Source organism: Aedes aegypti, chromosome 2 (genome assembly GCF_002204515.2).
Source record: "Aedes aegypti strain LVP_AGWG chromosome 2, AaegL5.0 Primary Assembly, whole genome shotgun sequence".
Classification (NCBI taxonomy): Eukaryota; Metazoa; Arthropoda; class Insecta; order Diptera; family Culicidae; genus Aedes; species Aedes aegypti.
The window spans coordinates 383,867,698-383,880,939 of NC_035108.1; the positions used below are offsets into that span (position 1 = coordinate 383,867,698).

At 36.7% G+C, this 13,242-nt stretch overlaps 1 protein-coding gene across 1 annotated transcript; it reads right to left on the reverse strand.

Annotated features, from left to right (window-relative positions):
- Window positions 1–1,526: 1,526 nt before the first annotated feature.
- On the reverse strand, window positions 1,527–12,786 carry LOC5574023 (facilitated trehalose transporter Tret1). The gene is made up of 5 exons (XM_001661068.2): window positions 12,629–12,786; window positions 12,336–12,566; window positions 11,970–12,268; window positions 2,629–2,901; window positions 1,527–2,099 (listed from the first exon to the last, which is right to left on the reverse strand). Exons 1-5 carry the CDS (start codon window positions 12,684–12,686, stop codon window positions 1,551–1,553), a joined length of 1,410 nt encoding a protein of 469 aa, XP_001661118.2. The 5' UTR covers window positions 12,687–12,786; the 3' UTR covers window positions 1,527–1,550.
- Window positions 12,787–13,242: the final 456 nt, after the last annotated feature.

Below are 13,242 nucleotides of genomic sequence, written 5' to 3' on the forward strand. Positions count from 1 at the left end.
ACCTTCCCTTATTATCTATTGGCACAAGTAAATAGAATTGCGTTCTTAAAAATCTGTATTTATACCCATTTATTTTATCTTATATACAAAATATCGCCCCTGTAATCCAGGTCTTTTTACAAGTTATTTCGTCCATCTCTTCATTAAACAATTTCATGCTACTTAAATTGTGCCCATGTAATCCAATACTGATGGTATATTTTTCGCCCACTTTTTTATTGGGTAAAATCATTTGATGCAAATTGCACTCCTGTGGTTCAGAAACTATGGCAAACTTTCAGGATTCTTCCCTTTATTGAAAATTATCATGTAATGGATATAAAGCCCCTGTGATTAGAATGACAATTTCTCCGCCCACCTCAAAGAGTAATATCATATCGTAAATTTTGTGCACCCAGCATTTCAGTATTTGAGACGCACCTTTATGACAATAAGAGCACCTATACGATGGGGCGCGAAAATTCAAAATTTTGGGTAACCTGCTCCGAATTTACCATGACAACACTGGTTGAATACCTACAAATGAATGAAAGACGAATTTAGTACTATATCATCTTATTCCACTGCAGTTTGTATCTTTTGACAGATAGGGTCGGTGTTCCCTTAGTAGACAGTCCCCTATAGTCGCATTAGTGGCTTTGTACAGCCGTTTTGCTATAAATCGTTTCAAAATATTTTTTGATATGATGGTTAGGAGCTGTTAATCTAAGTACCATTGATAAACAGCTTGATTTTGTTCAAAAAAATAACGAAATAATTAGTTCTGCTTAAAATTTGAGCTTCCTTGCACCTATAGTAAACCTATTGTTCCTATAGTAGCACTACTGAGAGAAACTATTTTTTATTATTCGAAATAATTGATGAATTAAAAACCTTTTCTTACATCAAACAAAAGCTTTTGATCCACACTTTAAAGGAAAAATATAAAAATTTTCTAAAAATACGGTTTTTATGTGAATTTTGCCAACGCCGTGATGCTAGTGCTACTATAGGAACAGAAATTAGAAATAGTGCTACTATAGGTACATGTGATCCTATAGTGGCACAAGCGATAATAAATACAAACTTATAAGTTTTCCTAGTTTTCATATTTTTCCCATAAAGCCAAGATAAAAAGTTTTAGATGATGTAAAAATAATGACGCTAGCGTTATTTTCAATTTTGTAAAAATATTTGTTCTTAGCTATGCAGCTATTGGTACATCGACCCTACGCGTATTTAGAGCGCAACTGTTAGGCCGTTTTCAGTGTAATGTAGTAGACTCGACTTCAAGTACACGTCAAGCAAATCGAGTCTAGTATACAACACTGAAGACCGCCTTACAGTTCAGCTCAAAATACGCGTTTTTGTCAAAGGATACAAACTCTAGTGAAATTGAAAAGTAAAGTACTATATTCGTCTTTCATTTACTTGTTAAAAAATAAGTGAATGTTTAAAATGTCCAAATCCAATTAATATAATTCGTATATCTCCCAAACCCAAACTCCAAAACTAAATTTCTTTCCAAGTGTCAAACAAGTTTGGAACTCTATTTATTGTGCAGATTGTGGTCATCCTGCCAGCATACTCTGTATTTCGTTCAACGACTTGCCTTTCGTTTCCGGTACAACTAACGCCACAAACATCACGGCCAGCGCGCAAAAGACGGAGAAAATTATGAAAATGGGTCCACTGCCGATCGACTGCCGCACCAACGGGAACACCAACGACAGGGCAAAGGACATCGCAAAGCTTGTCATGTTTGCCAAAGCACTGGCCGGTCCTTTCACCTCCGATGCGAATATTTCACCCAGCAAAAGCCACGGAACTGGACCAAATCCGACAGCAAAAAGGGTCAGGTATAGACAGAGCGCCACAATGGGAATCCAACCGGTATGGTTGCTGGCATCAGCTGGCACCTGGTTTGTTGGGTCATCCGAAAGCAGCAGAAAGTAAACTCCCAGCGTTAGGACACTGATGCACATGGCGCTGCCCGATGTCAGGAGAAGCACTCGTCGTCCCAATCGATCCACCACCAGCGTGGACAGGAGCGTTCCAAAGATCTGTATGGTTCCAATAATGATGGTAGCAAGTTCTGGTTCAACTGCGACGTTGGCTGACTGGCCCAGTCCGGTGTGACAAAGGTATCCGAAAAAAGAAACGGGGAAAATGAACGTGTTCGTTAGTGCTAATTTCTAATGGTCCACAAGAACATTCGCGCATGTGTTGGTCGATTCTGGTAAAGTTAATGAAACTAGAGGCTTCCAGCTGTAAGCGCTTGAAAGTACAGGGGTTAGTCAAATGATTGAGATAGATTTATTTCCTTTATTCTAATGTTTATAGGTACGTAAATGAAAATCGAATTTAGTACTATATTATTTAACTCCACTGTAATTTGTATCCTTTGACAGATATAAGTATTAAGGGTGTATTCAGTGTCGTATACTAGACTCGAGCGATAGAGAAAATGTATTTTGAGCATGACCTTGAAAAACCTTGAATATCCCACATCATACTTCAACCAGACCAAATTTTCTGTCGAATGTCTCTAAAGTATTTGCATTTAGGCAAAATTTGGCCCATCTCAATAATTTTGCCTAACCCCTGTAGCTTTCAACCTGGAATGTTAATTCCGCATCAAACTAGTACCTGGAATATGGAGGTTGAATAAAACAGCACCGCGTTCACACCTGAAGCTTGCATGAAGAACATAACGCCCAACATGATGGTTAGAGCACGAATTGTGGCAGGTTGACGAAACAGCTTCCAACTGGACAACGGTTCACGAGCATCGACTTCGGTGCCGGTAGATTTGCGCTGCTGCTGGCGTCGTATTTCATTGATTTCCAAAGTGACGTCCACGTGAGAACCACGCAACCATTTGATTGCATCGATTGCTTTGGATTCCTGCTCTCGTTGAACCTTGGGGGGGGGGGGGTCTTTTGAACTAGTTAAGTTATAAAAATGTTCGCGAAACTACCATTGATAAATTGAAATTTTTTTAGTTTTATCCTGACTCAGCTCTGTCCACATTTAAACAAGTTCTCGAATTTTCAAATCTTCACCCGTATCCTGATAGAAATTCTTAAAACATTCTGTGGTCGAAATTTCAGTTGATTTCATTGAGATTAAGAGGTGCACCAAACCTGCCTTGTGTTTTCGGACTATTCACATTAGACAAACATAAATAAGCAAAAATGTTATAAAAAAATATTATTTATACACAAATTTTTAGCTATAGGGTAGGTGTACCAGATAAAGCCATTTTTCCTATTTCACCATTCGTGATAATTTGATTGTTTCCACATTTGTGGACATTTAATACAATTCGATGTTCTGAATTTCAGGTTTCTCTTCAGTTTCATTCAACTAATCTTTCATTAAATCTCAGGGAAATTGTTCAAGGATTGCTTGAAAAATCGCAGCAAAAATGATCCAGAACTTCCTGAAAAAAAAATCCATGTTACTCTTAGGATTCCTCCTAATATTCCACAAGATTTTCAGAAACAAACAGACAGGATTCATTTGGGGAAGTGTTCTTCCCAGTTTCTCAGAGAAAATCTCCGCATAACTATCTGCATTTGTTTTACAAAAAGTTCTCTAAGTGTTTCTTAATATTCATTTTCAACTCAATTTTATTTTGATTCCCGCATTCTATTAATATTGTCTCTTGAAAACAATGTTTTAAAATTTCTAAAATAAAAACTAAATAAAATAAAAAATTCCTTCAAATTCTCTAGTGGAACACGTTCAACTTCTGGAACACTTCAAAACTTCTTCTACAAAAATACTAAAAAAACTCAGCAAAATTCGGGGAAAAATATACCACTGTTTTATCTTGGGATGTCATCCTAGGCTTCTTCCAAAAATTCATTAGGAATCTATCCAAGTATTTCTGCGATCCTGAGACTCTCCTGGGGATTTTTAAAGATGTTTTAACAGATTTTCTGAAGGACTTTGCAATTCATTCTTGAACATCTTCGAAATAAAAAAAAAATCTCCATAAATTTTACCAGATATTCTCCTACGTTCTATAATTAACTACACATTTTTTTCCGAATGTTAATTTTAAGATTCTTTCTTTAATAACATATAGAAATCTATCCACTCTTCATATTTTGTTCAAAAACCAATCCTGGAACACCTCAAACATTTTGAAGGTATCTTTACATTTTTTTTTTTTTTTTTCAAATAATTTCACATCCATATTTAAATAGTATCATCTATAAATTAAGCAAGTACAAAAAGAGTTTTAGAAGAATGTTTAAAAAATGTTTTGGGTTATTTCAGCCTACATTGGATTCTGGAGACATACTGTCGAAAAATTCAAGTTTTCACAGTAGAATTCCCGAAACATTTTGACGAAAACCCTGGCAAAAAATCTTGTTTTTTTTTAATGAAAGTTTCGTATGTACATCTCAGAAAATTAATTAACTCATTATACGTGGTAAAGATGGATAAATTATGGGTGAAATTATGAAAAAAATCACGTGCTCCACTGTGATTCGAATCCAGGACTCGTGTATGCTAGACGAGCGCTTTATCAACTAAGCTACCGAGCCACTTGGTGTCCCAAAAACTTTGCAGGTTACAAGATTCGAATTCAAATCACGCAGACCCTTTTCATAACCCATATCCATCTACCCATCTCATACCACACACGCGCACAGAGCGAGAGCGATTTATTCAGTGTTGAAACTGTTTGCATTTCATACCTACATCGCTGCCACAATAACTGTATTGTGAAAGACTGGAGATGCGGGAAGGCTATCAACGTGTCGATCTCATTCGAGTGACGACAAGGCTACTTCAGAAAGGCAGTAACACTCTAATACAAATTGTCGCTTATATTGAGCTGTTCAGTTATCCTATTCGCATGGATATCCAAAAAATTAACTTATTACGCGTAGTAAATTATGGGTGAAATAACTCATCTCTCATTGGATAACCGAACAGCTCAATATAAGCGTCAATTTATCTCAGAAAATGTTTAGTATTAACTCCGAAGTTTCATGGTACTTTGGCGAACTGATTGATGTAGACACCTTTTTTTTCGTTTTTGTAGAAAACCCAGGAGTTTTTTTTAACTATTATTTCTGGTAGAAGTGTGGGAATTTGACGTAAAAATAATGGCGGAACATTGCCAAAGATTCCACCATAAGACGGTGGAATTTGTTATGGAAAAACTTACTAAATGTAAATCTTTAACAAAATTTTGCATAAATTTAAAAATTTGTTGAGGAATTCGTAATAGACTTTCAGAAACCAGGAGCTTTTCTCAAAGAATTCCATTTTTTTTCAAAACAACTTGAATATACTTTTTTAAGTATAACTTTTTGTAATATGAAAAATAATTGTACGAAGTTCTTTTAGAAAGCGTCATGCGAAGCAATAAGAAAAAGCAAATATGGTGAATCGGGTAGAAACAACAGATAGACAACGGAGTAATGAATGAAAAATGATTATTTAAAGTATTTTCTCTAGAACTGAATGACTACAGGATAATTAACGCCTCCATATTTCTCAAGAAGTCCCATCAGAATCTTCTTAAGAAATTATCCTTGAAATCTAACAAAATTCCTTCTTTGAATTCTGGATTCTCAACAGAATTTTGCCAGAAAGCCTCTAGGAATTCCGCCCTGGGATCGCACAAGAACTCGATTCCAGAATATATATTCTGCAAATAATGTATTAAACTACAGTTGCCTCTCCACATCTCGATATCGAAGGGACCATCGAGATAGGGAGAGATCGAGACAAAGACCAAATTTTTGATGAATACTAGATTGAAAAACACTCCGTTGCCAAGATAGTAATAAACAAACAGACGTCATTTGTCGCTCCTAATTTGTTTTGAAACCCAAAACTTTGGTCTAGTAACCGTCGATATTGGTCATATCGACCTACGGAGAGAAAATTGAGAACGAAAAATCAACAGAAACACATCGAGATATGGAGATATCGAGATAAGGAGGATATCGAGATGTGGAGAGTGAAAATGTATGCAGACTGAAGGGACTTATGAAATCATCGACATAGGGAGAGATATCGAGATGTAGAACATCGAGATGTGGAGAGTCGACTGTATTAAATATAAATTATTTTGAGGAAAATCTTTTCTTTTTTTATGCCTTCACTTTTTCCATTTTTTTTTTTTTTTTTGCTAAATGATTTTGTTTTCACAAATTTTTTAACCGGTATGCTAATTTTGGAAATAAAAGTTTTCTTAAAGCTTTTCAACAAATTTCCTCTGAAGATGCGAAGGCAAGAGACATTGAAAATTCTTCGCATAGATAATTCATGTATCATCTGGGGGTTTTAAGTAGAACTTATAAAAATAGGAGATTTTCTTACGCAATTTATGATATATTTTGAAAATATTTTTGAAGAACTTTTGATACACTTCACGAAAGAATTTGTAATAAAATTTTTGGGAAAGTATTTGAAGAAATTCACAGAGGAATTCATAGTAGAATTTTTAGCAAAATATCTCTGTAGGAAAATCGACAGAATCAGTGAATTTTCGAAGAAAATGCGAGAAAAAGTTTTGAACCTTTGAAAGTTTAAGAAAATTGTTTATTCCAAGAACATCTCTCCTTCTGTTGGGTGTGAGATCACTGCGTTTTTAAGAACTATTGTGATATACCCTTTTGCTTTTACAAAGACCCTCAGTGGCGAGAACGCCACCGGAATACTTTGCGCGGTGACTGAACTTTTAGCCATCTGCCATTGATGGGCAGAAGTCCTAAGTTGCAGCATTGTGAATCCCCCAATCTGGTGCGATCAGCCTGATAAAGCCGACCACTTCCCTGGGATATGCGTACCAAATATCGGCCGGCTCCAATAAGGGCTTGCCAAATATTTTGGATCTTCCTTGTATATGTGCACTAGTGTGGGACAAAATTCAGATTCTCGCTCCAGTACACTTTTTGGCTTGGTCAAATAACAACTGTGCAAAATTTCAGCTGGATCGGAGAAACTATATTTTAGCGCCAGTCATTCAAAGTTTGCATGGGATTTACTATGGGAAAACTTACTTTTTTAAATAAAAATCTCCAGAGGTCGCCCATTGACCTCTATAAAAATTCTGAACAAAAATACAAACTCCATAGCCAAATATTAAATTTCATCTTATTTTTTCCGGCGATTAGTCCTTATAGATAACATCCGTTATTGAAACAAGTACTTATAAGCTTTACAAAGCACTAAAACTTCTACAACAAGCGTCGAAAGAGACAGTTGTCGGAATAGCAGAATAACTAATTTTTGACGCATGTTTTCAGCATTACTTTCAACTAGCACGGAGAGTGTTGAAATCAATCTATTCAATCAAAATCTAAAAGAGAACATGGCTGAAGGCTGGTAAAGTATATTTGATGGGATAAAAACACCAATTTTAACTTTGAATATGAGAAATCGGCACGTTGAGTTGGCTATGAAATCAAACTTATGAAATACATGTAACTTTAATTACCGATTCAAAAAAAGATCCACCCTAAATCACGCACTGACATGTTTCTTAGAGAGTCTTCTAAGACGTTCTTTTTGACAGCTGCAACTCCCTGCAACACTTCGAGATTTTTGACTAGTTTTAGGTATACTCCTTAACAAGCACAAGTATGAAAATGAGTTGTTTTTTTTTTAAATCCGAAAATATTGCAACGCTATGTAGTCTTGGCTAAACCAGACATTACACCAGAGCAAGTTTATGCTTAAAATAATGTATTTTAAATTTTAAAAAGTTTCCAACATTGTATTCAAATTTTATAATAAAAAACTGAAAAAAAAAATACAAAAATATGCGATTTTTTGCATAAAGGCGTATAGGTCACTTTTGCAGCTACGAGTGAGAACATACATATTTGCGAATAACTTCTAAGCAATTAAAGTACAAATTGCAAGATTTTTCTTGTCAAATCATGAAATTGTCGCTTGGGACAGTTTTGCGATTATGCGTACAGGATATGTCATTTATGCAAAATGTAGCTCTTTTGACCAGAAACAACTTCCCCTTACATACCAAGGTGCTCAAATGGCATGATATTCCAGTTTTGATTTTTGTCCCGCATCTCTATACGTTCAACGCGACTGAGAGAGGCAGTCGACACCTTCAAGTTTGTAGTTGTTGTTTTGATTTGTACTCATATTTGTTCCCACGAGTCGCTGGGGAAATACAGTCCGCTGCATCATTGCCCCGCCGTAATGCAGTAAGGGCTACATACTGGGGAGTTTGCCCTGGTACACCCCAGGCTCCGTACGCGATTGAGCATTTTTTAAACCCCCTCAACCATTCATCCATCAGCACGGGTCGCATGACACCTTGGAATTGAAGTTACCTGACTGGTGGATTTCTACCACCAGATCAGGCGATCCGTAGTATTATTCTTAGCCATCTGAGTCAACCGCTACCGATAACTACACGGCTCTCTAGGCTGCTTGGAAAAGTTGCTGACATTGATGTTCAACAACTTATTCAACACTCTTTTGTTTAAACTCGAATTTTGTATGCATCTTGTTTTCCGTGTCCCTTCCGAAATGTCAGTTAGGAACAACTTCTTCTTCTTCTTCTTCTTGGCATTACGTCCTCACTGGCACAGAGCCTGCTTCTCAGCGTAGTGTTCTCATGAGCACTTTCACAGTTATTAACTGAGAGCTTTCTTTGTCAAAGTTGCCATTTTCGCATTCGTACATCGTGTGACAGGTACGATGATACTCTATGCCCACACAGAAAGAAAAATCCGTGTAAATTTCAGCGTAAAACCATGCTCATGAAGAGAATGCCAGAAATTTCGCAAATTTACACGTCACTTTATGTAAGATTACAAATAACATCATGTAAGTTTTCGCTATATATCGTGTAATCTAGCATGAACTCTAACTGATTACACGACGATTGGCATAAATTTACATGCTGTTGATGTTATTTACACGATGTGTCATGTAAATATGTGACAAATCTGGCATTCCCTTTATGTGCACGATTTGACGCTGAAATTCACATGAATTTTCCTTTCTGTGCAGGGAAGTCAAGGAAATTTCCATAACGAAAAGACGAAACGTCAAGCATGATCAAGATTGACAAAATGGTGTATTTTCATGTTATGAACCAAAACCAAAAGCCATGAACCATTTTCCGAAACGCCAACTGTACATCACGTTTTCAGTTCTATTTAATGGTTGGTATCCACTTCGTAAGTACTGTGCAAAAGGATAGGACAAGTAATGGTCAAGAAATACTTCAGCTGTTCAAATTACTTGAGCTGTATCTAGTTGGCAAGTAGAGCTGATTTCGTAACATTGGTAACGCCTGCTGTACAAATCAAATGGAGCTGTCACTATTCCGTACGGAAAAATGTTCCGCTCAATTATTCCGCAAGTAAAAGTGACACTTCGCTCATTCTGGATCAGCTGTCAAAATTACTTTGGTAATTAGCAACAAATTGTACTTGACCGCTCTACTTAGGATGTGGATACTAGGCTTAAGTGAAGAAAAGTATCAATTGAACTCATTAAGGCTGAGTATCGACATCCCGACTAGAATCACATAACAAGATTATAACACATTCCTATCAGCAGCAGTTAAAAATAATAGAATTTAGTATGATTGTGTTATCAAGGTTGCATTCTTCTCAGCTTGTTTTATGTTTAGTAACACATTTGTTATATTTTTGACATCGCATTTGTAAGTTCGTTGAAAATAACATCCGACGTCATGAACAATAACACAATTTGCAATAATTTTGTTATTTTTTAACATCCTCGTAACACATATTGTATTAATTTTGTTATGATTATAATAAGATTTGTTATATTTATTTTTTGTTTGGTGAAAATTTTGTTAGAATTTTTGTTATTTTAAATACTAACGGTACATGTTTTATAACAACTGGTGATATAAAAAAAATCATATCAGGGGAACATATTCTGTTATAATCTAGTTTCTTCCGTCTGGTCAGGTAGAGCGGTCAAGTACAGTTTGCTGTTAATTACCAAAGTAATGTTGACAGCCGATCCAGTATGAGCGAACTGTCGCTATTTTTCGCGCGGCAAAATGACAGGCGTTATGAAACGTTACGGACATTCGCTCTACTTGCCAACTGGATACAGCTCAAGTAAATTGGACAGCTGAAGGATTCCCTGGCCAGTACTTGTTCTATCCTTTTGCACGGTACTTACGAAGTGGAATCTACCCATAAATCAGGAAGTATGTATGCTGGTACCAGGGAAAATATAAACACTATTCATGGATTAAGTTATCTATCATTCATGGTTCCAGTTTTTTATATGAATAAGCACTTTTCCGTTGGTTAGAATGGAAGGAAAATGTTACACCTCAATTGAATTGGCAGATTGTCCCCAGGCTCACAAAATGCTGCTAGATTTTATTGGTCATGTGGAAAGTGGAACTGGAAGATTCGGCTGCCGAAAGTTTGTGTGAGCTACTACACGTAATTCCAAGGGCTCTAGTTTATCCATATTTGTAAAAAAATGTTCTAAAATGTTATATGAAAAATGCACAATTATATGGTGCAGAGGTAGTGTACCATAATTACTTAGTCAGTTATCGTCTAACGTTTTATTGTAAAGCACTAAATGCATCTTTCCGCGTAAATCTGCTATCTGGTCCATACTATAGGGATATATTCATTTGTGATTTGTTTTGAAAATTTTCACACATTCGACCGTACGATACCGAAGTTACAAAACCCAGTAATGCAAAGCTTAAATTGAGTTTTATTTTAATCCAACGTTTCAACACGTGGAATGTGATACTTTGAGGAGAAATTAATTGTTCGTTTTTTTGTCAGGTATTTGATCTACACAGTTAAAAATAATGAAGATTACACGTCATGTAAACTTCATGTATGTAATGTAAACATTACGTCATGCAAATTTAAGTCTGAAATCATGTAAATTTGTGTTATATGTCATGTAATCACAGAGGATCCTGCTGGATTACATGACATATAATTGAAGTTTACATGACATAACATGTAAATATCCATGATTTGCCACGCTCCAATTATGTGCATCATATGTCTCAGAAATTTACACGTTTCGTTCGAACTGTGTAGTTTTAACTGCCCTATATCAGAATTTTCGTTAGTACATGACAAATATCCATACGGAATTACTTTCACTTAGTTTTTCAAATGCCAGTATTTTTCGCAAATGAAAGTGTTTCCATCTAGCCATGTACAAACGAATATTCCTATATAAGATTAGTTTGGTTCAGTGAATCAAATTATCATCAAAATAGACGAAAAACAAACAACAAAGCAAGCTTGCTCACAACCGTTTGTCACAACTGTTGCGGATAAGGACACAATTAAAAGCAGAATTGTCATGACAATCACAGAGCGCAATATTGTTGCAACCTTTTCAACTCGCGAATAATCAGTAATTTTAAACACAAAACCAAATTTGTTTTATGGATGCTGTTTGATAATGTGTCAATGTTTACCAACACGGTGAAAGTTCTCGAAAAATGCAATGTGAAGCCCAGCAAATCGCCGCACACGTGGTGATCGATCTTTGTCATATTCTGTTCAGGTGATGACAAACTCATGTTGCGGAATAAAATTGTTGCAACAAGAATAGGAGGTGACAATGTCTTTGTTGCTGCGTGTTGGGTGACAATTTATTCACTGGTTTGGTTGGGTCAAACACTAGAGAAAAATTTCCCTTGAAGAAAACACCTTCACCGAACAAAACGTTAAATTTCATTCATTTCGTTCTAAGCCTGTGTAGCCATAAATTTGTCTACGATATACTTTCTTCGCATAACCTTTTGTAGACATATACACTGTGCATTACCTCTATTTTACGTTCATTTGAGCCTTGTTAATAGATCAACAATACAAAACCGATTTGATGGCACTCTTGATCCTTGAATCCTTTAAGAATGCCAGTAAAAAGACTGGTGTAGACTTGAAAATCAAAAAACTTTAAAAAGGTTGACAGGTTTTGCCCTGAGGTTCAAAGCTTACCAAATATGCCGGCGTGTTTGGCATAAAGAAAAACAATAGACCGTACGAAACCGGTACAAGGCCACAAACAACGCTGAGCCAAAAAACATCCAGGCTCAACCCTAAAGCGTACGTGGTAACGATGCCCAAATTAATCATCTGCTGGAAGAAGCTTCCCACAGTGCCTCGGATCTCTTTGGAAGCAATTTCTCCTATGTAGATCGGTACGACCATACAAAAGGCCCCGGCTCCAAACCCGGTCAGGGTGCGACCTGCCAACAACATTACCACATTATTCGCCCATATGATGCAAATCCAACCTGCAACGATAGACCCCGGAAAGGAGTTATGAATTTATGACTGGCCAAATCCGTTGTACAATCTCACCGAGCATCGTTGGTAGAACAAACAACAATAATGTATTCCTGGCACCCAATGTGGGTACAATCAGACCAGCAGGTAAGCTTATGACTGCACCGCCCAGGCTCATCAGCGAAACCACCCAGGCAAATTGAGATTCTCGTATTTCGAATCCTGCCTCCGAGCTTTCCAGCAATCTGATTTCAACTGGAGAGCTCCATCCGAAAATGGTGCCAATCGAAAATGCTCCCAGAGCAGCTGCAAGCACCAAACGTCAGTAACGAGCACTTGAATAGTTTATCAAATAAAATCCAACCCACCAATCACTGCGGCCAGGTACTGCTTCCGATAATGAGGTTTCACTACTGCTGTCGGCATACTTGGGGAGGTTTGGAAGTTTCGTACGGCGCTGGCCAATACACTGTTGGTACTGAGCGTTTTTGCCAAACAGTCAATAGGCAATTGACTGAATGAACCAAAATACTATCGACTAGATAAGAGCCACGAGTAGTATTGCGTTAAATAAATCCCACTAGATAACGGGTGGACAGAGAAACAATATTTTATGACGGAACGTCAGGAGGGGATCTTGATATTCAAATCATTCAAGTGCGGCAATCATTGTTACAATAGATTAGATTTCGTTACTAGGGTAAGTGCTCCGAGAGTTCATCCCAGAGGCGTTTGTCTATTTTTTCTTGTTTTTAATGAACAGCTTATCACAACCTCCCACAATGCGTATTATTATACAATTATTATACAATAATATTATTTTTTTTTGTATAAAACGTGCCATCATGAATGGTACCACCCCTTCCCTTTCTTACACGGTAGATGAACTCAAAAACTCAAATAAGTCCAATTTGTGTTTGATAGACGTAATAAAACAATCTAATAGACGTAATACTGACAAAATTCCGGTGGATCACGCTTA

Bases quoted from the DNA above. Each gene is read 5' to 3' on its own strand.
- LOC5574023 (XM_001661068.2), bottom strand. From the start codon at position 12,686: ATGCCGACAGCAGTAGTGAAACCTCATTATCGGAAGCAGTACCTGGCC. The intron at 12,269-12,335 runs GTGAGATTGTAC...CTATCGTTGCAG, and splicing joins TGTTCTACCAACGATGCTCG to GTTGGATTTGCATCATATGG. The intron at 2,100-2,628 runs GTACTAGTTTGA...GGACTGGGCCAG, and splicing joins ATTCAACCTCCATATTCCAG to TCAGCCAACGTCGCAGTTGA.